The 27,343-nt window shown below is 41.8% G+C and overlaps 1 protein-coding gene across 5 annotated transcripts; it reads left to right on the top strand.

Annotated features, from left to right (window-relative positions):
* On the top strand, window positions 1-27,291 carry KLHL8 (kelch like family member 8). Of its 5 annotated transcripts, XM_049815256.1 has the most exons (11): window positions 19-66; window positions 529-956; window positions 10,554-10,870; window positions 14,162-14,710; window positions 17,884-18,070; window positions 18,757-18,900; window positions 20,020-20,131; window positions 22,196-22,364; window positions 22,956-23,115; window positions 24,113-24,314; window positions 24,746-27,291. In XM_049815256.1, the coding sequence occupies exons 3-11, from the start codon at window positions 10,661-10,663 to the stop codon at window positions 24,867-24,869; spliced, it is 1,857 nt and encodes a 618-aa protein (XP_049671213.1). In that variant the 5' UTR covers window positions 19-66; window positions 529-956; window positions 10,554-10,660; the 3' UTR covers window positions 24,870-27,291. The 5 variants fall into 5 exon arrangements, with proteins under 5 accessions (XP_049671215.1, XP_049671213.1, XP_049671217.1 ...); XM_049815258.1 differs by lacking the exon at window positions 529-956 and having other exon boundaries at window positions 1-66; XM_049815260.1 differs by lacking the exon at window positions 18,757-18,900.
* Window positions 27,292-27,343: the final 52 nt, after the last annotated feature.

Here is a 27,343-nt window from a genome sequence, read left to right on the forward strand (position 1 = left end):
CCCCCCCCCCGCCTCATTCCGGCCGGCCGGCCCTCCGCCGGACCCCGGCTGTCGGCGGCAGCGCAGGTGAGCGGGGCGGGCTCCGGGAGGGAACCGCGTCTCTCGTCCCAGCCGGCGGGGCGGCTGCTGCTGCTGCTGCTGCTGCTGCTGCCGCCGCCGCCCCCCTCCCCCCAGCCCCTTTCCCCGCTCCCGGGCCCCTCGCCGCCATGGTGGGTTGCCCCTGCCTTTATGTAACGCGCGCCCCCTCCCCTCAGGTGTAACGGGAAACGGCCCTGCTTGCTTTGGCGGGGGCGGCATGGTTTGTCCTGCTCCTCGCAGTCCCCCGCGTCCGTTCTTGACCCCTGAAACGCCCCTGGCCACCTCACAACGCGCCGACGGCGGGAGGGGGGACGGCCCGGACCCCGCTCCCGTGAGGCGCTCCTTCGGCCGCGGGGCGGGGGACGGTCACGGGCCCGGCTCCCTTTCATTGCGAACGGTTATTGCCGCGGCCGGCCTCAGAGACCCACACCGAGCGTGGATTTCTTGTAGGTTAACCTAAAATTGGTGGAAATCACCCAGAGCTGGATTACGCCCCTTGCAAGAGCGCACAAGGGTGGCGCGCTGCCTGGGCTAGCCTCAGCATCAGAGGGCTCATTCTTTGGGAGGCACCCGTAGGGTCCTGTGCTCACGGAGCTCTTAGTTGCAGTTCAAGCACAGAGACAAAACCGCACAAATAAACTGAGCTGGGAGCCCACACGTTTCAAGATGGTGCATGTAATTCACTACTGTGGAGACCGCGGCCCAAGAAGCTAGCACTCTGCTCAGCTTACTGGTTGACGTCTTGCAATGGATAACAAGTAGAGTCACTTCAGTTACCCCAAACCAAACGTTTCTTGTGTTAAAAACCAGCAAGAAATTACCTCTTGCTGCTGGGGAGAGCTTCAGGAGTTCCCAACCTCTTCTTCCTTCTCAAATAGGTGAGAATTTCAGATGCTACAACTCCACCTGCTCTTTATATTGCCCGCCTGAGTTTCCTTCCTGCTTTGATAGGTTCCACCTTCCCATCTCCACTCAAGCCACTTGCTTACTGGCTGCTGGGAAGTCTCAGTTAATCAAGCTCTTACCCATAAGGGGTGTGGAGGTAGTTCACAAACCAGATAGAGCCTCCTAGTTCGTAGATCTGCATTTCCTCCTTTGCCTAGTCACTCCTATGTATTCTGCAGTAGTAAAAGTTATAAAACTCGGAGATACCTGGCTTTCTGTGCCTGTTGCAAATGCTTCTGGAAGTACAACCAAACAATTTACACGGGTGACTGTAGAAAAGTACCACAGCAGATAAAATCGCTCATCAGCTGTTAATAAGCTAAAAACCACAACAGGCGTGTCACATACAGCTTTGATTGCTTGTAACTGAGGTTAAGCTGCAAAAGGTTCAGCCACCTTTAAGCAATTGGGTCTGAGGTTTTTGAGTTAGTTTGGGCTGATTCCTCTATAATCTGTGTGAACTCGCTGTGTAATGTAAGAAGCGTATCGGCTTTGTAACATGCCAAGATTGTACCTGTAGTTTCTATGCATGCAGCGTGTGATTAGCAGTGTACTTGCGACCTTGTTTATTTTATAAATTGTTAGTGAGATGTCGGTAGCCTGGCATCCAGTTTTCTAGCTGGCCATGTATTTGTAAAAGCAAGTTTAATCAGTGTGGTCACAAGAAGACACAATCATTGTGTAATTACTACCAGTAATTTGATGCAAGGCAGCATAGTACCATGCTAGCCAGTGTCTTAGTTCTTCCTCAGCAGGCTTCACCAAACAAATTTTGTAATAATAATTTCCTGCATCAATAGTTGTAGCTTCTTTGGTTGTGAAGCCTTTTATCTTGTATTACCTCTGCCCCCTCCTGATTTCAAACAGATTTTGAAGGAGCCTTATAGCTCTGGGACAAAGGGAAGATGATATTGCTTTATGCTTTGAGCCATTTGACTTGTGAGTGTAACATGAGGCTGCAGCCTCAGTGAATCTCGACTCTAGGTGAGAGAATATGGTGACGGTTGGCAACTAAGGCAGAGAGCTCTGAGAGGATGGGGCTGGTGGGTATACGGGAAATGGTGTTTGGCTACAGCTCTGGGATGCGCTGGTGGGTGCCATGCCTTGATTTATGTGTCCAGGATAAAGGGCAGGTGGCAAATGACTTAGAAATTATTTTGCTCTCTGTTAACACTTCCCAGGAAGGGCTGGACTAAACACTGCTGTGGAGACCATTAAACTATTGTTATTTTAAATCAGGTCCATCAGAGGAGACAATAGTGTCTCTCCTTGGTAAGGGCCTGTTCTGTGTTCTTAGGAATGTAAAGTACTAGTTAAAATTTTTATTACATATCTACCAACACTTCAATATGGTCCCAATACTTGGACTCCTTTGCAGTGTTTTTCCTTTTGTGTTCTACTTTTTGGATATTGCCAAGGTTACCTTGCATAAATAAATCACTCAAGTGCACCTGTATCTTTAAAGCAGAGTCCTTCTTCACTGTTTCGGGGCTTCTGATGTGTTTGCTGATTGTTCTGAAGCAAAAGTAAATCAAGCAGAAGTAAATCATGGCATATTAGGTTGTTTGGTTTTGATTATGCAAAATTGAACAAAATTGTCAACCTGTCATCCCATAAAGCCCAGAAGACAGTTGGCCTTTCTGGTGTTCGATGGAAACTGGGATTAAACCTCAGTAGAACTTTGTTGAGCATAATCACGTATTAGATCAAAGGAAGCAGGGAAGAAGCTATCTCAAAACAGGATTAAAGGATTGCCAGGCAGAATTATTTCCAAAATGAGATTTTATCTGTCTGTGTTTTTCATGCTCTACAAAACACCTTTTCTGTCACATTTTTCCAAGAAAGAGCAGTCCACGTTCACTGTTTGTGCATCTACAGCACTGATGGGGTTTTAGTTACAGAAGAAGATGAAAGATGGTGCCAGCTGTATCCATTTCACTGTTTTCTGAACTACCTGTGTGACAAGTAACACAGAACAATAACACATGTCAGTTTTTGCTACAAAGAACCTTTGAAATTCTGAAAGGATCTGGAAATTTATATTCATGTTGTCTTAAGAAAATTTTTTATGAATTTCTACAAAAGGAAGCCTGGTGGTTTTAAACAAGCTAAACCAGTTAGATATGTGGTTTCTGATTTTTTTTTTTTTCCTGTTAAATTAACTTTCTGCTGAAAAGTATAGTAGGCTTAGGCTTGTAATACAGTGTGTAACTTGAACTTTCCCATGTTTTCCAACCTTGTCTGATTTGACCTAATTAGCATGGGCATCTGAGCAGTTTTGCCTGAGGTTGCAATAACTCCTGTGACAGAGTTGGTGAATGGAGAAGGGGAGAGCACTGATGTTTTTCTACGCTATTTTGTCAAGTTTTTTCCCCCCATGTTCCTTCTTGGTGATGCAGCTGTAACCAAACTGAACAGCGAACAGCTGCTTGTGCAGTCCCTGCCAAAGCTGCTGCTGGGCTGCAGTTTGCACTGCAGCTGCCTCCTGCCCTTCCCACTTCTGTCCCTCTGTCTCTTCCTCAGCTCTGCCAGCTGCCCTCTTTTCAAATGTTCAGGTTTTCTTAGTACAACACAAGACAACAGCTAGCCTTCTTCTGTTAGTGTCCTGGTTTCAGCTGGGCTAGAGTTAATTGTCTTCCTAGTAGCTGGTAAGGTGCTATGTTTTGAGTTCAGTATATGCAAAGAATGTCGATAACACACCGATGTTTTCAGTTGTTGCTAAGTAGTGTTTACACTAAAGTCAAGGATTTTTCAGCTTCTGATGCCCAGCCAGCGAGAAAGCTGGAGGGGAACAAGAAGTTGCACAGGACACAGCCAGGGCAGCTGACCCAAACTGGCCAATGGTGTATTCCATACCATGGGACGTCACATCTAGTATAGAAACTGGAGGGGGGGGGCATTGCCGCTTGGGGACTAGCTGGGTGTCGGTCAGCGGGTGGTGAGCAACTGCACTGCGCATCATTTGTACATTCCAATCCTTTTATTATTACTGTTGTCATTTTATTAGTGTTATCATTATCATTATTAGTTTATTCTTTTCTGTTCTATTAAACCGTTCTTATCTCAACCCATGAATTTTACTTCTTTTCCCGATTTTCTCCCCCATTCCACTGGGTGGGGGTAAGTGAGTGAGTGGCTGCATGGTGCTTAGTTGCTGGCTGGGCTTAAACCATGACAGTTAGCTACATTAAACTGGAGAAGATCTCATCACTGCATATGCTTATCTAATCTTGTGGTCAGCAGCACCAGTGTGTCATCAGGCTCTGTATTAGACAAGTTAGTTTTACACAGCCACACATACAAACTCGTATATATTTATATGCATGGAGTCAGTTTATACTCAAGTCACTTCCAAAATCTCCCTGTTCTTAGGGCTACAAACTTTGCATTTACAGAAGGCAAATTTCTCATCTCCTTCAATTAAAAGGCCCTTTTGTTTCCTGAGTGAATGAGGCTAATTGTCCTTCTCTGTACAGACCATGATATGATTTTTTGTTCATCTTGTGGGTTGGTAAACAAAATTACATACAGGATACTTGGTGAAACTTCACCTGTGTCTTGATTTCTCCTGGACTTCTGCCTTCTTTTCTCCAACTTATTTCAGTACCACTGCTCATAAAGAGCATTGGATTTACGGGTATCATAATACTTCTCACCTGAACACTGCCTAGTTGTGGCTATAGTGGGGGTCTTGGTTTTGTTTCTGTTCTGTATCACTGAAATGTCTTCCTCCCTTGTGTCAGTGGAAGAATGAGGACAATCCCCTCTTTCTAGGGCACTGTCTCCCAAGGTATGTGACAGGTGGAGGAGGCTATGTACTCCAACATCTAGGTTGGCTCGTCGGCCAGCATTCCTGGGGTTTAATTTCATGACACAGGAAAACAGAGCGATGTTCATTCATGTCCTGCCACTAATGTCTTCATTTCTCTTTGCTTCAAAATTATATTTGAGGTATTTTACCTATACTGAGCATAAGTACTCTATGTGACTTGACTTGAGTAATGTTACACTTAATTCAGTTTCAGACTTAGCTAGAATGTCTGAATCAAAATCGCTTCACTTCAGGTTGTTACTGTTATCTGAACTGTAGCAGATATAAGATAATGTGCTTGTGCTCTGACCTCCCATCCCTGCTTGCTTTTCTAAGTTTGATAGTGAGGAATAGCTAGGAGGGGATCCTCGGTCCCTTGCCTGAGGACCAGAACACCAACTCTGGGGTCTGGAACAGCTGCACTCTGGGAACAGCAGATGCAATCAATATTTCTAAATATTTAACTTGAACAAGAAAATTGCTGGCCTGCTCTCAGCAAACAATGGTGAGCTATAAACAATGTGTGCTTTGTTTTTTTATTCAGACAGTTATTCCTTCATGGAAAGTGACAAACAGCTGTCTAGAAGGAATAACATGATGTTATGAATGAGGCACTTCCTTTAGTTTCCTTAGAGTCAGTCACTTTCTGTGATGGCCACTTACACTCTTAGTGTAGTTGAAATACTAGACTGTGCTGAGGCTGGAAGACTTAACTGCCAACATGAAAAGGGAGCACACGTTATAGAGGTTTTGAATGGCCATGGCAGTGTTTCGTCCTAGAGAGGGAAATAACTCTGTGTGTGTCCAAGTGTGCAGCATTCACCCAGTACTAAACTAACCTCAAGTAGTTGGATGTTATTGTTGCATTACTGTTGATTTGGGGAGCAAATCTGTAAATGGCTTTTCTCTCTGTTTGTGGATTCTTAGTACATAATTAACAGAGCATCATGCACGCTAACCTAAATGCTGAGCAATCCTCCTAGCTAGTGGTTCTTAAACTAGCGAACTTCTATATAATTAAAGATGTGAAAATACAACTTCAACTTCTTGCCCTTTTCATCTGCTGTCCCTTCAGGCTGTGCAATGACAAACGTATGTACAATTCCATTTCAAGCTGGAAGGAGGAGTAGATTTGGACTTGAAATATACTGACGTTCATGACTTCTGTGTGACCTTCAGACTTCCAGAGTTTAGTATCTTGATTCAAGTGCTACTAAAACTCATTTCTGTTCTGTTTAAAATCTGAGAACAGTAAAAGCCTATAGCTAAGCATTCAGATCAGCCCAAACCAGTATTTTCTGCAAGTGGAACATCTGTTCGCTCCTTCTGTCTGGATCGTGATCAATTCTATCACACACTGCAATATATTATCTTAATATTGTGTTTCACATCTGTGATATTACTTCCTTTCATGTTTAACTCTAGTAGTGCATCATGTTGGTAAGACTGGCTCTTGACTTACCTTAAACCTCTGATTGTGAAAAATCCCTTGATTTTTCAAATAGATGATATAATTCTTAACTGCTGTTTCTCAAGCCAGATACAATTAACAGCCAACTGGATATATACAGTGACCTGGCTCTCCACAGCTAGTTTTACGACTGTCTTATGGCTACAGCTGGCACTTTCCATAGTAGATGATAATTTGTTTGAAGACTCAAGCTGTGAGATGCTGTAATTAAGACAAGTGGAGGATTTGTGGATGGATATCTAAAAAGATTTGGATAATGTATCACAGAAACTCCTGAAGTGGTGACTTGGGAGAAGAATAAAAATGTTACCTACAATATTATTATCTGTCACAAAGTCTCATCAAAATTAAACTGAAGTGTGTCCGACTATTGCTATCTGAATATTTCCTTAAGGTTATATTAAACATGTTAATTTTTAACATGTCACAGAAACTTCTTTTTACTTGAGGAGCAGTAACTGACTTGTTCTCGTGTTCCCATACACTTATTTGATATTGCCATACTGGGAGCTCCCTTGTACATGTGATTCCCCTATCTATGGCTATGTGCCTGAGTAACAGCCTTGGTCTCCTTTGGTGTGATTTCTGGCTTCTTCCCCTGAAATATCAAGTGTGTACTTAGTATGTACTAAATATATAAATACAAATACGTGCTCAACTTCTTTTCTTACAGGTAAGAGCTCAGAGCATCTCCAAGAGCTTCATTTGATACAAGCATCAGATACAAATGAAAGATATTGCTTAAAATTAGTTATGTTTGGCTTTTGTGTTATTGCTCAGTTCTTTTAAAACATAAAAAAAAGCTACCCCAGCAGCAGTGATTTATCTTAAGACTCAAGGATTTTGTGTTGCTATTTACAATGGCATACCCAGAATAGGTAAAATGTACACCATCAGCCTCTTTTACAGTGAAACACAGAATAGTTTTGGAAAGTATGTGAGCAGTTGCAGTTAAAGCATGAGGATAAATATAGCATATGTCAGATGGAAAAACCTTAAGAACTTGGGAGCTGCGAACTATCATTTAGTAGTCAGTGACAGTTCTGTCTGAAAGCAGTGTTTCTACTTGGCTGTAAAAATACTGTTAGATGTGAGCAGCTAGGGAGTGGTGAAGTGAGAGTGTCGGTTAAGGAGCAAAAATAAGCAAGAGTTCCCTAGAAGTGTAGGCTAAAGACGCTGTATCTTACCTCTGAATGAATAATACATGATGCTTTTCAAAACCCTTGTACAGCATTTCAACTTCTTTCTTTTTCTTCTTGCTTGTCTATGTTCCCTTTTGTAACTTAAGTAGGTTGCCTCTGAAGCTCTGTGTTAGCTTCATATCTCAATGGTAATAGTGACTTCTTCGACCAGCATGTTTGTTGTGGTTTGAACCCAGCTGGTAACAAAGCCCCATGCAGCCGCTCGCTCACTCCTCCCCACCCTGGCCATGGTGAAATTTGGAGAAAATATGAAGAAAGGCTCGTGGGTCGAGATAAGGACTGGGAGGGATCACTCCCTCTTATGGTCACAGGCAAAAGACAGTCTCAACTTGGGGAAGAAACAAAATCAGTTTTATTTACTACAGGTCAAATCAAACCAAGGATATTAGGAAGTAAAAACCAAACCTTAGAACACCTTCCCCAACTCCTCCCTCCTTCCCGGCTCAACCCCACTCCTGGTCCTCTCCACCTCCTCCCCTTCAGCAGCGCAGGGGAACAGGGGATGGGGGTTGGGGTCAGCTCCCCACACCTTGTCTCTGCCGCTCCTTCCTCCTCAGGGGGAGGACTCCTCACTCGTCCCCTGCTCCACCGTGGGGTCCCTCCCACAGGAGACAGTCCTTCACGAACTTCTCCAGCGTGAGTCCTTTCTGCAGGCTGCAGTTCCTCACAAACTTCCCAGGCGTGGGTCCTTTCCACGGCCGATCTTCAGTCACAGACTGCTCCAGTGTGGGCTTTCCCATGGAGTCACGACCATCTTCGGGGGCATCTGACTGTTCCAGCCTGTGGCTGCAAGTTGGCCTCTGCTCCCCTGCTCACCTCCATGGGCTAGGGGAGGACAGCCTGCCGTCTCACCACGGGCTGCAGGGGCATCCACATCCTCAGGCACCCTTCCTCCCCCTCCTTCTGCACTGACCTCGGTATCTGCAGAGGTGTTCCTCTCATGTTCCAATCCCGCTAATCACTGCAGGTTTCCCTTCTTAAATCTGTTATCCCAGAGGTGCTACCACCATCACTGTTTGGGTTGGCCTGGGCCAGAGGTGGTGGGGGAGCTTCTAGCAGCTTCTCACAGGAACCACCCCTGCAGCCCCTCCCCCACTACCAATAAAACCCCCACCACACAAACCGAAAACAATGTTAAACAAACCAAAGGTAGTAAGTACCAGTAGTGGACGATTAATTTGGTTAAAAGAGGAGAACCACAATATCAACATTTTTTCTCCTAATGAACTAGAAAAACATCTTAGTATAGTAATTTGACAAGTCTGAGAAATTGTTACGTTTTCAGCAGAAAAAGGTATTCCTTGCTATAAACAATATAAATATGCCGTGATCCGTAATATCGTTGAGCTAGTTTGTGGTTTTGGAAGAAGTAAGATATTTCTCTTAGATATATTTTAAAAGAATACTTACCTTGCTAACAGCACCATTAGTGAATATTCTAGGCATGTTTGATCTTGCTTTAACCTGCCTGGCTCAGTGCAGTGAACAGCCTTGTCACTGCACAGGACATGGAGCTGACAACAACCCTGTGAACTACAGCAGAAATGAGTATGATCACCCTCAAGTCACTTCCTGCTCTTTCTCGGGTACCGATGCATGAGGAGTTATAAATTTAGTAAGAGGCACAGACACTTTCAAAATACCCTGGAAGAAAATCAGTTCTGCTCCCAGACGTGTCACTTACTTACATTTTTATTGTAGAAGAATTTTTTGTTACTTCAGTCAGTCCACTTCCTCTAACACCAGAGTCCCTGAGCAGAAATCACTGAGCTACAGCAATTGTCAAGTCTTAGGGTAGACTGAAGAATGAATGCATAATAAATTAACCAGAAACCATGAAAACCAAAGCTAGCCAGTGTAAGAGAGAAACACACTACTAAATATGCTCTCCAGAGACTTTGTCTTAAAACCTTACAAATCCATTTTCTTCCCTTGCCAAAAATCTAACAGAACTCTTGCTTGTAAGCTGAATCAGTACCTCCATGCTTTCAAATAGTATTTGATTTTTTTCTTGTGGACTTTGTATTCATCCTCCACAAAATATGTGGATTAATAGTCTAAATCTCACTGAGTTGGCTTTCATGGCTTTTAGACACACAGAACTAAAACTTAAAATATGCTACAGAACTGGAAAAAAATTTGCACTGCCCCTACTGCTTAAGTTTGTTTTGCAAATAAAAAAGGTCAACTTCAAGCTTAACCTAACTGACACTCACAGTAGCAGGAAGAGTAAAGTGTTTGAGTGACAGGAGCAGAAAAAGCCTTCTCCCCATTGTCTGTGGTATCCCAGATTTGTCTTTCAGCCCAGGGAAAGCTGTGATGTCAGTATAGCTAAGATTCCTTTAGTCTGAGCTGTATAAATCTTAGATACCTTAAATATCTTCAGCTAAGCTGGGTAAACAGTCTAAAACAAAAGCTAGCAAGCAGGAGCAAACTTTTGCCTAACACTCATTGTCTTGCTTTAAATACCAATCTGTTGGATTAATAAAGTTGCTAGATAAAAGGAAATAATTTTCATTCCACAATTTTTCTGTAAGTGTAAATTTTGTTTTCTAGTTCTGTAGAAGCTTTTTATATTTTTGCTTACATTTGCATAAATGGATAACACTTAAGGATTGCTTTAGCTTTTGAAGAGACCTAGGAAAGCTGAGTAGTATGTACAAAATAACTGGCAGGGTCAGATCAATAGTCTGTCTGTGGCAGCAGTGATGAGAGATGCTACTTAGGGACCAAAGAAGCACAGCTGTCTGCAGGCCATGTCCCTTCTGTTCCTCTGCCATTCATAGCAGTGAGATCAGCAGTGTTAGAAGATAGATTCTTGGCTTTTCTTTTTCATGTCTTTTTCAAGAAGTGTGGGCAACAAGTTCACAGACAATGGGTTTTCCTAAAGGTACCTGCATAGGATTCTTGACTGTGGGTCTTTTTTCCCACCTTCTCGCATGTTCCCCAAGTAAGATTATAGGTAGTATTTATAATATATAATCAAAGTGTTAGGTACTAGCAGTACCTAATGTCTCATCTGCTTTTTTTGTGTTTTCTTAAACAGGAAGATGAACAGAACTTAACAGCACTTTAGGACTTGACTCCTGATGGGCTGGATCTTTTCTTGGCAGGAGTTTTTGAAGATTCATGCAGTGAAAGAAGAAACAGCCAATGGCTTCAGAATCCATGGTGCCAGAGCAGGCAAAACAACATCTGGTGAAGGGAAAAAGGCGGCAGCAGCAGCAGCAGCAAACTAGGTCTTCCAACAGTGACGGTGAAGATGACATCTTTGTATTTGAAGCAAATGAGGCTTGGAAGGATTTTCATAGCTCTCTTCTTCACTTCTTTGAAGCTGGAGAGCTCTGTGATGTTACACTGAAGGTGATATTGTCACACATCCATTTCATTTAACAGTCTGAAGATTAAGCTACAAATAAGTGTGCTGGAGGTGGCTGTGAATTTAGGCAGGGTATTGGAAGCCACAGAATACCTGTTGGATCTGAGGTATCTCTAGATATGCTCATGGGTGGTTTTTTTTCTTATTTAGGAAGTTACAACTGAAATGTAAACATTTAAGATATTGACAGTCTGAGAGAGGAAGTACATGACTTTGACGTCACCCAACTTGCCTTCTAAGCAAGTTCCCACAGTTGATCAGTGTATTACTGTGAAGTTTCAGCTCCTTGTAGCCTCTTTGTTCTCACACATTTTCATCCCCAATTTTATCTCTATTTTTGCATTCTGTCTTGCTCTGCTAGATCTTTCCTGGCAAACAGGATTTCTGGAACAAATCCAACTTCCAGCATTCTCAAAGAAAGAAAAAAAACCAAAAACCAAACAGGGAGTTATGTTCTACAGTTGATCAAAGAGTAAAGGAGGAGGAGGAAACCAGTTTTATGATTCTTGCATAGCATTGCTTTAATGCATTCTTTGTAACTCAGCTGTATATTACTTATATCCTGATCACAATAAATTTATATCTAGCATCTGTAACAGTGGTTGCCAGCACCTACAAATATTAAGTATTGCTTAGCTAGACATCTTAGTAGTGCAAGATAGTTATTTAAGAAAAAGAGATGAAGCATAGTTCCTATACCAAGAACAAATGACAGATGCCTTTAAGAGAAATTGTTTGCCTGCCACTTTTACTATTAGATATTAATAAGGAAAATCCTTGACAGATGTGTGTCTCTTGTGCCCCCCTGGTAGGCATCTCATCTTTCTAAAACACTTGGGAGACAATGGAGATCTCTGAGAGGAAGAGGGTTTGTGTCCTGCCCCAGTAGACAACAGCAGTAGAACAAACAAGAACATTTTTCTGTTCTTCTTTGCAGCAGGTATTAAATTGCCTGTCACCAGCCATGGAGCAGGCACTAGATGCAGCAGCAAATAGGTCCAGTGCCTCATAACAGTTGAGTTAATGCTCATAGGACACTGAATGACAATACTGAAGCTGCTCTGGCCAGCATGAGCACTGTGAAACAGAACTTGCCTGAGCTCATCATCAGGTCTTTTTACATCTTGTCATTTTAAAAGGTGTTTTGGGGAAGAAAGTTCATGTCAGAGCTCTTTAACAACCCTCCTCTTTTCCCTCTTCTTGACCTCATCCTCGCTTTTCTCCCTTTCCACCCACCCTTGCGAAAAAGGCAGAAAGTCTTATTTTATAAACATAGTTAAATGTATACTCGTGCTAGGGAGCTTGGCTTGCAAAATACACTTTACTGTGGCTGCAGTTTAACTTCCCCTGAGTTAGGCTTGTATTGTTCATATGTATTATTTGTGTGAAGCTTCTTCAGTAATTTAAGAATATTAGATTGCATGACTTGGCTTCCAGTCCTCAAGTAGAGAAGATAACCTATGGAGGCTAGAGCAACCTATGTATGTACATCTTACTGTAAGGCTTCCTAAATCAGTGATTTTCAAGTAACTGTTAACTCTGTCTTGAACTAGAATTTTCTGGAGGGCTTGATTTTTCTTTCTCTAGCGCTCAGGCATTTCTTGTGTGTTAAGAATAATTACTTCTCTACTGAACTTTCTGCTTTTGTGCATGACCTCTGATAGTGAGCAATTCTGGCATTGCTGTTGTCAGACCAATTATTGATTTAACTGCTGGCTCTTAAAATATGATAGTTAATAACTGGAGGGGAACTTTGATTTCAAAATACCAAGAACATACTAGATATTTAAAGTTAAGCAGATTTGGGTAAAATAGTGAAGCCACTTAACTCAAAAGAAAGATGCAATTGGAGAGTGGGATGATGGACAGAATAACAAGCTCTGAAGGTGAGAATGGCCTAGGAGCTTTTCCTGATATAGCAGGCCAGCTGGTACCATCATTTTGCATCAGTACTATAATTAGTTGGAATGCTGACACTGTAACAGTGATAAACCATGGGAGACTTCCTTTGCTCCAAAAAGTTAAAATCTGGAATGTCACCTACTGTACTGCTACTGTCATATGAACAGCTCCCTGTTAGAAGGCGGAGAGTGGCAGTTACCTACCATCTATCTGCTTTTCTCCTGTTGGTCTGGTTTTTTGTTTGTTTGGTAGGTCTATGAATTGTTCCTTCTGGAGTGGTCTAATTAATTCACACTGAGCCATCTATCTTTTCCTCTCTTTTAGTGTCCATACTCTTTCATGTGTGTTTGCTTTCTGTACTCAACTTACTGGTCACCAGGCAGGTTACACTTGTGTTGATAATACAGACTTTTAAAAAGGGTAGAGCAATTTTGTATTGAATCAGAGGTAGAAAAAACTCCAAATTCTCCATTATAATTTAATATTTTTTTTTTTTTTTTTTTTTTTTAAACTGCAAGACAGCTCAGTGTAACACTTTCATCTGGAAATGAACATGTAATTCGAGTCTGTCAGGAAAACTGGTTGCTTAACTTGCCCATGTGCTTGTTAGTGCAGACTGCAGAATGACAAAGGCTGTAAGAAAGCACTCTTGTAACACCAATTAGTAGTAGATTGTTCATTTACCTTCAATAGTTACATTGTCTTGTAATGTAATTGAATGCTGGAATTTTGTAAGTGAAAAGCTTATTTTGCGCTTTCTGATCAGAATTTTGAAAAATACCACATCTTTTGTGGCGAAACAGCTTCTAAAAATCCTTGAAGTGATTGGTAACTCTGAATAATCCCTGTAATAGCTGTTATTACGGTAGTTTTACATGAAGTTGCTTCTATAAACAGCATTATCAATTCCTCAACACTAGTAAAAGAAGTCCAGAGGTTTAAATTAAGTAGTCTAAAAATGTCAGTTTACAATTCCCTGACCCCCAAATCTCTGAATATACATAAACCAAACAAGTGCCTAGCAGTCTCCTCCTGTCTCCAAGATGTATCTAGAAGTTTCTTAAGGATGTTTCATTTAAAAAATAGGACATAGCTCTTTAAGAAAAGCAAGTTCAATACATCAGTGCTATTGCTTCCTTGTGTTATTGCCTTGCCCTACTCTGACGGCCAAGTTACAACTCAGATCTGTTTGGGATACATTGATGTAATGTCAGAAGTACAGGGCAAGTGGAGTTAATTTGTTTGAACAAAATACAGTAGCTCAATGCATACTGAGTTCAGAATTCTTACTTCAGCTTAACTGTCCCTCCTTTCAAAGCTGAAACTGATATTCCAGTAAAAGACTGGGTGTTTTTTTGTTGTTGTTTTTTCAGGTTGGTTCAAAGCTTATCTCCTGCCACAAACTGGTGCTAGCTTGTGTTATACCTTACTTCAGAGCCATGTTTCTTTCGGAAATGGCTGAAGCCAAGCAGACGTTGATTGAGATCAGGGACTTCGACGGAGATGCAATAGAAGACCTAGTGAAGTTTGTGTACTCCTCCCGGCTTACTCTGACGGTGGATAACGTCCAACCTCTCTTGTATGCTGCTTGCATTCTTCAGGTGGAACTGGTAGCAAAGGCATGCTGTGAATACATGAAGCTGCACTTCCATCCCTCCAACTGCCTGGCAGTCAGGGCATTTGCAGAGAGTCATAACCGCATTGACTTGATGGACATGGCTGATCAGTATGCTTGCGAACATTTTACAGAAGTGGTGGAGTGTGAAGACTTTGTGAGCATGTCACCACAGCACCTCCATAAACTCCTGTCCTCCAGTGACCTGAATATTGAAAATGAAAAGCAAGTTTACAATGCTGCTATCAAGTGGCTGCTAGCCAATCCACAGCATCATGCTATGTGGCTGGATGAAATACTTGCGCAGGTAGGGCAGACCAAGGTGCTGGGCACCTGTCTTGTCACTGGTTTAGTTGTATAATTAACTGTTTGTACTTAGGTAGATCTCAAGATGAAAAATATTCTTAGCAGTTGGTGCCTCATCTGGTATTCACAGTTGTTCAGTTGACAGTGGAAGCAGGTTAGATCTCTTGAATATTAGGAAGAAGTTGTATTCTCCAGTTTCTGTAGAGAGAAGAGTACTCACTCATGGCTCAAGGCTGGGGGGTAGGGAGCCAACAAAAAGCTGTATCTGTGTTAGAGCAGAAACTTCTTAGATTTACACATAGTGGAGAACGTAAAGCCATCACTTCACTTGGTTTGATGCTACTACAGCCTGAAATGCTCACTTCCCCTGCTGGTTAAGTATTTGTACTTAAGAAAGGAGAGCAAAGCTGTTGAGGAGGTTTTTTACATGATTAGGAAAGTAAAACTGTAATGGAGATGTGTCACATAAAGTTGTGCTAATTCTAGAACTTTCTGTATATTTAATTAACAAAAGACCAAGATGTATTAGCCCTATGAGCAGGCTAGGAAGCTGTCGTGGTTGAAGCACAGCCAGCAACTAAGCACCATGCAGCCACTCACTCACCCCACCCAGTGGAATGGGGGAGAAGATTGGGAAAAGAAGTAGAACTCGTGGGTTGAGATAAGAACGGTTTAATAGAACAGAAAAGCAGCAGCTAATAATGATAATGATAACACTAATAAAATGACAACAGTAGTAATAAAAGGATTGGAATGTACAAATGATGCGCAGTGCAGTTGCTCACCACCTGCCAATCAACACCCAGTTAGTCCCCGAGCAGCGATGCCCCCCACCCCCACTCCCCCCAGTTTCTATACTAGATGTGACGTCCCATGGTATGGAATACACTGTTGGCCAGTTTGGGTCAGCTGTCCTGTCCTGTGCCAACTTTTTGTGCCCCTCCAGCTTTCTCGCTGGCTGGGCTTGAGAAGCTGAAAAATCCTTGAGTTTAGTGTAAACACTACTTAGCAACAACTGAAAACATCGGTGTGTTATCAACATTCTTTGCATATACTGAACTCAAAACATAGCACCTTACCAGCTACTAGGAAGACAATTAACTCTAGCCCAGCTGAAACCAGGACAGAAGCATAAGCTAGACCCTTTAATGCTCACTAGACTAGCACTGCTGGTTACCTGTGGGATCGGAAAGGAGTTTGGAGTTTAATCATCTAGACTTGTTGCAAGTCCACTGCTTCTGAAAGAAGGTATCAAAAGGTCACTTAGCTGAACTTATTTAAACACCCATCAGACCTCCTCCTGTCAAAACATTAGGTACTTCAGTTATTCATGCTCCATATGTGCTGGCTATAGGAGTTTAAAATACAGTATTTGAGACAGTTATGGAGAACGTGTGCTGGGGAGGAGGGGGGTACATGCCGTGTGCTGCAAAATGCCCTATGTATCTTAGCAGGTAGGATCAACTGTGCTGTTTCAGTTGTCACTGAACTCCAACTTAAATATTTTGCATTTAGCAGAATTGCTAATATTGGCATCATGTGAGTAACAAGAGGTGCACTAACATGCTGCTGTCATTGTCGTCTTGCATCATTTTTCACACTTCCTGGTAAAAGATCACAATTGTTTATTAACTGTCTTCCAAAAATGTTCAGTTTCATCTAGACTAGCATGAGGTTTTTGGTACAAAAAACCACTTCAGTACACTGTAATTAAATTCACAGGCAATATAATTTGAGATAAAAAAAAAAAAGATTGATTTTTATTGCCCAGTTTTGCTAGCAGATGAGATTAACAGCTTTATTCTATTCAGGAAAACCAGAGTCTAGAATGAAGCAATGAAAAAGTAAATGCCTTCCTGTGAACATGAGTTATTTGCCAGAGTATATGGAGCGATCAGTTGATTTGGACATTACTGCTAGCAGAAAACATGACTGGGCTTCTTGACAGTTACTATCCACATCATAATCAGCCATACAAGTTTTGCTGTTATAATGAGGTTCTGAATTTGTCAGCCTTGAGTTCTTACCGCATCACTAACCTTATGAGTCTATTAGCAGGGCTACGGTGGTGCTTTTAATTAGCCTAAAGTAAGCTGGGCCACAGCAAAGGAAGAAGTGGGACTGAAAGTGAGTGGGCAAGAAAGAAGTGGTAGAGACACTTGCTTACGTGAAGACAGGGACACTTGTCAGCCATTTAAAAGCACCATGCTGCTGCTCTGAGAAGCACCAGAGATACTGGACTTCTTCACCATTGCTGCTGAGCTAACCGGGAGCTGCCTGACAGCATTGACTCCAAACCTTAGGAAGTCAGATGGTGATTTACTTCAGTCCCCCCTCGCTAACACCTGTCCCACCTTTGCATCTGATTGTACTTCATATTCCTCACTGTTTCTCTCACAAGGCCAAATGAAATGCTTGGTGAAATAAATTGACTGGGGGGAGGAAGGCATTTCAAGGCAGTCTTGGAGAGGCTGACCTTATTTCAGATCTGCCCTGTCACTGGGGATTGCTCTGGGCAGTGACCACCTGTAGCCTTACCCAGAGCAAGCCTTCTGTTCCTCAGCCTGGTCACCAGCACTCTTCGGGGGAACCACAGGAAGGATTTGAGGAAGGAAACAATGAACTCTCAACCTTTTTTATTTTATCCTGCAGTCTTGTCGAGTCCACACTAGAGAAAGGTGTTACTGCACTAGCAATACCTCCTTAATAGACACTTAGTTCATGCTGACAGTGTTTCCTTTTTGACTTGCCACCCAAAGAAAATGAACCATTCTAGCAAAAGCCCTCTATACACTGGTACAGAAGTGAGCTGAAAATTCATACCCTCAGCAGACTACCTGACACAGACTATTCTGGTACAGTCACAGATGCTGCCTGTGTCACACCAGGCAGGCGCAGTTGCAGTACAGGCAGCGGCACTTCTTCCTCTGCTCAGCCTGGGCCAAGGGACAGTTCTCCACTGCTGCTTAAATGCAAATGGTTGTAGCAAACGTTTGTCACTAAAAAGAACTGTTCATATCACTGTTATTCTGGAAAAAAAATAAAATGAAAGCTGCTCTTTTTAGTGAAGAGTGTGGGGCTGGCAGCTGGCTCAGAAGCTGCCATCTGTTATGCGTGCATCACTGTAAATGGTGAGACTCAGCCAGTTACTCCAACTGTGTTCATTTCTGTCAGGTACGGCTGCCTCTCTTGCCCATTTGTTTCCTTATGGGTGTTGTGGCAAAGGAAGAGATTGTCAAGCAGAATCTAAAATGTAGGGATTTGCTGGATGAAGCAAGAAACTACCACCTTCACCTGAGCAGCAGGGCAGTGCCAGACTTTGAGTACTCCATTCGCACAACACCAAGGAAGCAGACTGCTGGTAATTAAATGTGTGTCTGATTATCCAGTAAGGAGTGTGGAGAAAAGGTGGTGCATCTGTGCAGGCTTAGATAGCTTGATATAAATGGTTGTCAATGACTTAATGCAAAATTGTGAAAGCCATTGTGTACCTCTGGTAATTAGGAAATGTGCTGCATTTTCCTAGCAGAACGTTAGCAGTCATTTTCTTTCTTTAAAGCATTATTTATTTGTCATGATCAGCTCTACCTGTATTAAAGCTAGAACTGTTAAGTATGTTATGACCAGGCAGTATGCTCAAAATTATATCAAAAACAGTGGACACTTATCTTTTGGTGCGAGAAGGTTGAGCTAACTTTTAAACTCCTTGGCTAACCTACACCAAAAGTGACTGATGAATATTAGACTGCAAATCCTAATTTTTACATTGTTATCTTTAGCAAACAATCTGTTCATCACCCTAAACAAAATCACAAAAAGCATATTTAAAACATGCATTGTTTTTGCAAGAGCATAGATAGTTAATTGCCATAGCAGCATGCCAAGCAAAGGCCAGAATCCAGCATCCAATTATACAGGGCAATGACTGTGCCCCTTGAAGTGAAATACCACTTCTCCTGGACTACATAATTTTCAGTTCATTCTGCTATACAACTTTATCTGCCATCTTCCTGCTGGTTTTCTGGAAACCCATTTTGTCTTCTTCAGGTGTGCTGTTCTGTGTTGGTGGTAGAGGTGGATCAGGTGATCCATTTCGCAGCATTGAATGTTACTCTATCAGCAAAAACAACTGGTTCTTCGGCCCTGAAATGAACAGCAGGAGAAGGCACGTGGGTGTGATCTCTGTGGGAGGTCAGTAACCCTATTCAAGCAACCCTATTCAAAAAGCACTTGTTTGCTCCTTTTGCAGGAATTGGTACTTCTACTAAATAAATCTGTCTTGCAATGGCTTAACTGTTGGATATTCTTCAGTTTAGTAAAGCTTCTTCTTCATGAAGGGGTTTTTGATTCTGAAATGATCTGAGAGCATGCTTACTGAAAAGACATTACTGCGAACTGAGAAAGTTAGGGTTGTTCAGCCTGGAGATAGCTTTTTAGTAGGTCCTGTAGCAATAGGACAAGGGGTAATGGTTTTAAACTAAAAAGGATAGATTTAGACTAGATACAAGGATGAAATTTTTTACAGTGAGGGTGGTGAAACACTGGAGCAGGTTGCCTGGAGAGGCTGTAGATGCCCCATCCCTGGAAACATTCCAAGTCAGGTTGGATGGGGCTCTGAGCAACTTGATCTAGTTGAAGATGTCTTTGCTTATTGCAGGGGGGCTGGACTAGATGACCATTAAAGGTCCCTTCCAACCCAAACTATTCTATGAACTGTATATAGCCTCTTGCTTTAATAGGCAATTGAATTTTTTTTATTCCATTTATAAAGAAACAGCCTTACACAGCAGAGTCACCCAGCATTTGCTATCTCCCTTCATACTTAAATCCATACAGGCAAGTCACTAAGACCATAACTCTTCCAAGAGCAGACCTACCTTTATTTTTGGGTCTCCATCTTCTGAGACCAAGTCTGTGCAATCTAGAGCAGCTTAGCACCCATGATGCAACTTTTCCTTGTACATAGTAGCCCCTGTGTTGCTGCAGCAGAACAGGTATCTTTTTATCCCCATAGAAAATCTGGAGAGACTGATACAAATTTCCAAAGTTGATCTGACCTGCAGTACTGAAGTTATGGGAAGATCTTTTGTCTACATATCTCAAGCTTTGTGTAAGTTCATGTTAGAACAGATCTCAGTACAGCATGTAAAAATATAAAGTCTGTACTTACTAAAATCCTGATATTGAAAATATTTGAAAACTTTAACCTTTGTTTGAACTTTTGTCTTCACATAGGCAGGGATATTGCATAAGTGAAAACCGAAATGTTGCCAGGCAATCTCTGTACCAAAAGACGTGTTTGTGTTTCAGGTAAAGTCTACGCAGTAGGTGGGCATGATGGAAATGAACACTTAGGAAGCATGGAAGTATTTGATCCTCTCACAAATAAGTGGATGATGAAGGCATCAATGAACACAAAGAGGTACCTGTCTCATGATCCAAAATATAAGTCCTAGTCTGTGATGTATCATTTCTTGCTGATGCTGAAAAAGGTCATGTCTGTCCTGTCTTTATTTGGGTTTCCAAACTGTGTTATTTTTAGGAAATTTGTTTTCCTAGTTTGGGGCTTTATGCTATCAGACACCTTTATTTACCACCTGTAAAGCAAACACAAATCTGCATCACATACTTGCATGCATCACATATTTGCACAAACACAAAGTTGTGTGTAACGTAATATTTCACTGCAAAACTTTATAATCCCTCTCTCTAGGGAGAGGCCCTGGCTGGTAACATTGGTTATGTTTATGCTTTGGCTTTATTTTGTTGCTCTATCCTTTTCTTTTTTTCTTTTTTTTTTGGGGGTGGGGGGGTGGGGTGGGGCACGCAGTGTGGCTGGCTTCTGGAGCAGAGAGCTCTTCTACTCCAGCTGTGCTTACATTCTGAGATCTAGGGCCTTTCTGCTGTGCCCAGTAAAGAACTTGAAACTGATTAACTGGTTCTGTGGGTTTGCTGCTCTTTTTAAGAATGAGCAGGATAACTGCCATCAGAACATGCACAGTGAAATATTTCATGCCCAGGAAACAATAGCTGCCTATGTTCTTGCCACAAAAGGCTGGAAGCACTAAAACACTGACAGTCAGATTGAGGATTTTCCTTGCCTTTTGACATTTAAGATTCTTTTAAGGAGCTACTGGACTCACAGATCTGGGGGCAGGGGGGTTCTGCTGTCATTTAAATCAGCCTCCATAATTCTACCTTCCATTTTGTTATTTGTTGTTTCTAGAAGCATCACGTACAAGTAGGAGTAAAATACCGAGTTTGGCTAAGTCCTAAAATTATTTGTAGCTGTGACCTAATCAAAATAGAAGACCCACACTCCTGGAAGTGGCTTCTTGCTCCTCTTCCCCCCTCCGTCATGCCACCACCCCAGGGCATATTTCTGGCAAACATCAGTCCTAGACTTCTGTGACATTTCTTATTCAGTACCTTGGTAAATGAAAGGGCTGCCATGCCTTGGCTATCCTCCACTCCTCCCATTCACCGAGGTGGTTTTGGAATACTTAGTTGACAAAAAACTGCCACCATTGATGGTGTCTATGCTAACGGCTGAGTAGAAAGATTGTGCCTCCCTTGCCCCTGCTTAGGTATCTGTGAACCTGCCCTCTCTGTAATGAGACAAGACTGTTCTCAGTGAAACAGTAATCATCTGTCTTGGTAGTTAAAGCAGAAACTTAATGCTCCATTTACTTAATAACTCCATTCTAGACCATACTTTTCATTTTGTAGTAGTGACTGTACTTTCATATTAGTAGATACGGTAGAAAAAAATCTGACAGCTATTTTAACACAGACTTAATAGAAAATAACAGAATGGAAGAAACTGCAATTAAATCTTGCTAGAGTTCTGTCATCTAATATCCAGCTCAGGTTTGCCTTTTAATATATATAAATATCACCCCCCAAAAATCATTCCCAAATTATAGCAGCAGCTATACCAGTTAAAACCAGCAGGTTTTGGTTCTCCATCAGATTCAGTAAAACAAGGTGGGAGGTGTAAAATTAAGTACCAAGACAGAGATATCAAATAACTAAGACAATCTCATATATCCAAGCATGTAAGTAGAGAACTTGGGCCTTAGGTGACATTCAGTCAAAACAATATTCCATGCACCCCACCTTTATTATTTTTTTTATTTTTTAAACAGGAGATTTGTCTTTTTGCAGTCTAAAAAAATTCTAGCTGCAGCAGTCCTAACAAACAGGTGCCTGGGAAAGCTGAGGTGAAGTAAAGATAAAACTCTAGAGTCCCTCTAATGGGAGGCTGCAAACATACAAAAGGCTTTGAGGATAAAGCTGCAAGACTAATACAGGTGTGCAGAGGGCCAGCCCCAGTTACTGGTCATTATTTATTATAAACTTCACTTTTAAAATTTTCATTACTTTTTCCCCATAGTTTAAAACAGGTGCCAGTCACTTGATCTGTCTTTCCCATTCCCTTTCCTTAAGGATTTGCACTGAGGTATTGATCCTATGGTTTTCTTAGGAGAGGAATTGCTCTTGCCTCCCTTGGTGGCCCCATTTATGCAATAGGAGGTTTAGATGACAACACTTGCTTCAGCGATGTGGAAAGATACGACATTGATTCTGATCGATGGAGTGCAGTTGCCCCAATGAACACTCCCAGGGGAGGAGTCGGCTCTGTAGCCCTTGTGGTAAGTGACTATTTCCTCCCAAGTCAGGGCCAATTGAGGAACTGACCTGCTTTTCACATCTGCTTTTACAAGGTGGAACACAAGGATTTTAAACAAAATGCACCTGGTGGGTCTGAGCACCTCTGGTCATCAAAATTCTATGGAACTGTGCAAAAGGTGAGGTATTTCGGATAATACTCACAGCAAATTGAACCACGCTCCCTGTTTCAACAGTACTTGAGGTACTGGGAGCAAGTACCAGGATCCTTCTAACAACATCAGGCTAATGCTTCATGTCTCATTCAGAAGACTCTGGTTTGTCACGGTTACTATGTTTAAAGGTACTGAGTGCATCTGCACTTTAACGCCCTTCACCATATATAATCTGCAAGATGTCTGCAACACTATGTAACTTTTTCACTTCTTTAACTGGAAGATGACGTTTACAATTTGTTGGATAATTAAGTCCGTTGTTGGAATTATTAAATAAAAGTAAATGATTAGGACTGTGTGGATATACCATGTTTTCCTATAATTCTAACATTGCTTATGAAAAGCTGAGTAAATACATATATATTACAAATAATCTTTCTTTATACAACTGTTTTCCAGAACCATGTTTATGCTGTGGGTGGCAATGATGGTGTAGCATCTCTTTCCAGTGTGGAGAAATATGATCCCCATTTGGATAAGTGGACAGAAGTGAAAGAGATGGGTCAGCGAAGAGCTGGCAATGGTGTCAGCGAGCTCCATGGCTGCTTGTATGTTGTTGGTGAGTAGGGATGTGACATTTTGTAGTGCTGTTTCTGCCAAGTAATGGCATTTGGAAGAGGCTGTTTTTGCTAGAGGAACTGGGGAACAGATAGACCTGACCTGTACTTTGTGTTCCTGGGCAGGAGAAGAAAGCAAGCACAACCAGGGCATGCTTAAATGAAGTTATGTTAGTGAGGAAATAAAAAGCAGTTCCTAACCCACATTTAGGGTGGCCTATACTGTTCAGGACAGTATGTCTATATAGAAAATCCTCTTGAGACTCACTAGTCTTGAGTTTCCTTTTAGGAAAATTATTCCTAAGTTCACGCACTTCTAAAGCACTCTAGTTCCATTTTGAGTGTAGACAACAGTAGCTTTTTCACATGGTGATGATACTTATTCCACAGCCTGTTGTCCTAGGCATGTCTTGTTCTGCTATACCTTGCATTTACCTGCTCTCCTGAGGGGGGAAGGTGCCAGGTAGGTATGATGTAGTGATAGGTTGCAGAGCTCTGCCTTGTCTATTATCATAAGTGATTTTAAAAGTTTCAGGTAAAATGCTCATCTGACAGCTGCCCCAGCAAGGGGAATGCATCACTGATGTATTACTTGAGGATTTTTTTTTCCTACTGAAGTATTCAGCAATGCTGTAATTCGAAAACGACGCAAGAGTGTGTTTTTCTTAAGCCAAAATAAGATCAGGACCATCCTTTTACTGGTCTTAGGCTTTTTTTCTATTTCAAATTAGAAGCTGTTTCATTATAACTATGTGTAAGATGAATTCAAGGAGAAAAATAATAGAAATACCACTCCTTGCAACTTGAGTAGAAGAAAACTATCACTCTGGGTGATACAGGAGGGAGAGCTGTTAATTTTTAGGAACTTGTAAAATATATGTAAAGAAATAGAGCTGGACACTAGCCCACTGAATGCTGAGAATAGCATGATAATTCCAGTCTTGGATATCACCAGCACTAGGAGTGGCTAAAAACTGATAATGTGATGATTCTTTGCAGGTGGCTTTGATGACAACTCTCCACTGAGCTCAGTGGAGCGGTTTGACCCACGCAGTAACAAATGGGAATACGTAGCAGAGCTTACAACTCCGAGGGGTGGCGTTGGCATAGCGACACTGATGGGTAAAATTTTTGCAGTTGGAGGTCATAATGGCAACACGTACCTGAATACAGTGGAAGCATTTGATCCCATAGTGAATAGGTAATTTAAAATTTTCTATTTGGCTTAGTAAGACAATGAAATTTGCCTATATGAAAACACAACATAATAGAAATAGTGTGCAGCAGGAATTTCTCTGTTGTTTCCTCATAATAATTGAGTCATATCCATGACTAGTGATGCAGGAGTGCTGCTTATGCCACTAGGTTCTTGTAAATATTTAAGCGCCTCCTCCTCTCCATCCCTTGCCCTCTTCCCTTCATTCAGTAAGAATCTACATTCTTCTGGTTGTTTCAGTCTGATTTTGCACTAAATTTACCAGAGAAATAAGAATAAACTAGCAGGGTGTATTTTTGTGCACAGTAAACAGCTAGGTTGTATAATAGAATTTCAGACACAGAAAAGAAGTACTTTCAAGTTGCTCAGAAAGGACAGGAACTTACTTTTATTTTTTTCCTCTGCTGTCTTCTTAGATGGGAACTCGTCGGCTCTGTGTCACACTGCAGGGCAGGGGCAGGCGTGGCTGTGTGCTCTTGTCTCAGCAGCCAGGTCCGGGATGTGGGCCAAGGATCCAGCAATGTCGTTGACTGCATGTGAGCTCTGCTGCCTCCTCCAGATTCCAGAGGAACGATAGTAGGGAGGCACTGCAGAGCTTTTAAACACCATGTTTTGTATGGTAGGTTAAGAAATAAAACCAACACATTTTCTTTGTGAAAATGTGACCTTCTGCAACTGTAAAGCTTTTGGTGGCTTTCTATCAATAGTGATACAGAAAAGCCTGTGAAAACATGGAATAAAAGTGGGACTTAAAGGAGAAGACTTGCCAAGAGCTACAATCATCCCATTTTTAAGAAGTTGCAATTTCAAAATCATTTGAGGCAGCTGTTGCAGGGACTCATTATTGAACCATAAACCAGGCATGGGGTGAGGTGAGAGAGCAGCAGTTAGGACTGCTGAGCCTTACCCAACAGCCCTGCTACATGTTTTCTGGAGGACTTGAGTGCCATTTAATATAACTTATTTTCAAGAATGTAGTCTTAAACATTTCCTAATTGTACAAGAGCTTTGTAACACAAAACACAAAGTGTCTCAAGTTTTAGAAGGTAATGATATCCCTGTTGCACACTAAGACAACTGGAGCAGAGAAGTTCACTGCCCACCTCCCAAGGGACTTATGGCAGCAGTGGCAATTGCAGGTACTTAGTCTGAAACCTGTCTTTCAAAGTACTTTCTCAAGCTAACACACTTGTTAGAAAGCTGAAAAAATTCTTGACTTGAGTTTAGCCACTGGAATACTGGAAGTTTCATGTCTTCAAAAAAATTTATAGTAACTACCCCCCCCAAAAGGCAAGTTTCTGTTGAGAGATCATTCCTGAAGTAACCAGTGTAATTTGTCCTACTTTGAGATGATACAGTGCATGAAAATGTAGGCTTCAGTGGTGTCTCAATCACCATTTTCATATGAAATGGAAAGATAATAAAAGTTGCAGTATTCTGTAAAGACCTTTAAATGCAACTCTAGAAGATGACATGTCCAATTTCAGTTTCCAGTAGCAACTCTGTGGTAATTCTAGAGGTACTGGCTCTTTTTAAGATAGTTAAGCCAGAAAGATCTAGCCTCAAAACAGGTAGCTGACTTAAAGCTTACATAAACCAAAGAGAATCAGCAACAAAAAGAATTGGAAATTAACCAGTTCTTACATCAAAAATTGAAATAGGAAGTCAACAATGCTGTGTACAAAGCCGTCTTGTTATGCAGGCAGACACCCTGAATTCCACGTAAAGTCCAGCTGGAAAGACTGCAGATTCTTGTTCTGGCATCACCTTGAACAGACCACCAACTGACAATCCTTTGCGACCAAAGTTTCAGGTTACCAGGTTGTTACAAGTGACTAGGGAGAGCAGCAAACTTCTCTGCATTCAGTACCAGGTGAGAGGCAGGACAGTACGAGCATAAGGCATAGTCATGTTTTGCTGTTAAGTTACCATAATTTAGCTTTTCTGTTTCAAATGGCTTGCACTTTGGTAGCACCCAGGGTCAAAGTGAATGGTACTGTAAATAATGAAACATTGCAATAAAACATTTGTACTTCAAAGCACCTTGTTTATAGTATGACTGGAGCATGCTACTGTGGGGAAACATTTGAGTATTTTTTGGTTTCTGCAGAGTGTAATTCTCAACAGGAAGCCTTTATCAGCAGGGAAAATCCTGCGTTATAGCCATGCGCCATACCACCCTGCTACTGCCCTTGTCCCCATGCAAGGATGTGGTCACCCTTGTGGCTCTTGATCTTGCTAGGAGGGGTGGAAAGAAGAGGTGCAGGTTCCCTCTCTGGAACCAAACAGGTTCTTCTATGGATGTCCTAGCTAAGGAGAAAAGTTAAGAAGGAAAAAAAAAGAGAAAAAAAAAAAAAGAAAAAAAAAGGCAAGTTTTCCACAAAGTAACACTGACCGTGAAACCAAGTAGCCTGGCAGTGCTGCTTGCTAGCTGATACATTTCTCCTCTTGGTGGGAAAGTGCTAGCACCCACAGGTACAACCTGTAACTCGCACATCTGGACCGCACTGACAGCAATCACCTGTGTTCAGCACGTTAAGGTTACAGCAAATGCACTGGGATTCTGTACAGTGTGGGAGGAGCTCTGCTGTCAACTCTGTAGCTGGAAGTCAAACTATACTAGGTCTGAATACAATCGTAAGACAGACACTTCTGTTGTATTTCAATTTGTGTACCCTGCCCCCCAACATTTGTGCTCAGGCTTCTGGAGGCATATCTTTTAGGGCTGGCAGGAAAACTGCAAAAAAGGTTTACAAGGAACAACCCTGTTGCCAGTATAGTGGTGTCCACATTATTAATCTTAGATGGCACCAGAACCACAAATATTTTGTGCAGAACTGTTTTTAGGAACACTTGCTGGAAATGTGATAATGATGTCAAAGTATATTAAAAAAAAAAAATAGGATTACTGTGGTAACAAACCGTAATGACTTACCTGCATATAAAGCTGTTGTGATTTAACGCCAGCCAGTACTGGCAACAGGACAATGGTAACAAAGAAGTAACTTCCCCCT

This window comes from Accipiter gentilis, chromosome 12 (genome assembly GCF_929443795.1).
Source record: "Accipiter gentilis chromosome 12, bAccGen1.1, whole genome shotgun sequence".
Taxonomy (NCBI): domain Eukaryota; kingdom Metazoa; phylum Chordata; class Aves; order Accipitriformes; family Accipitridae; genus Astur; species Astur gentilis.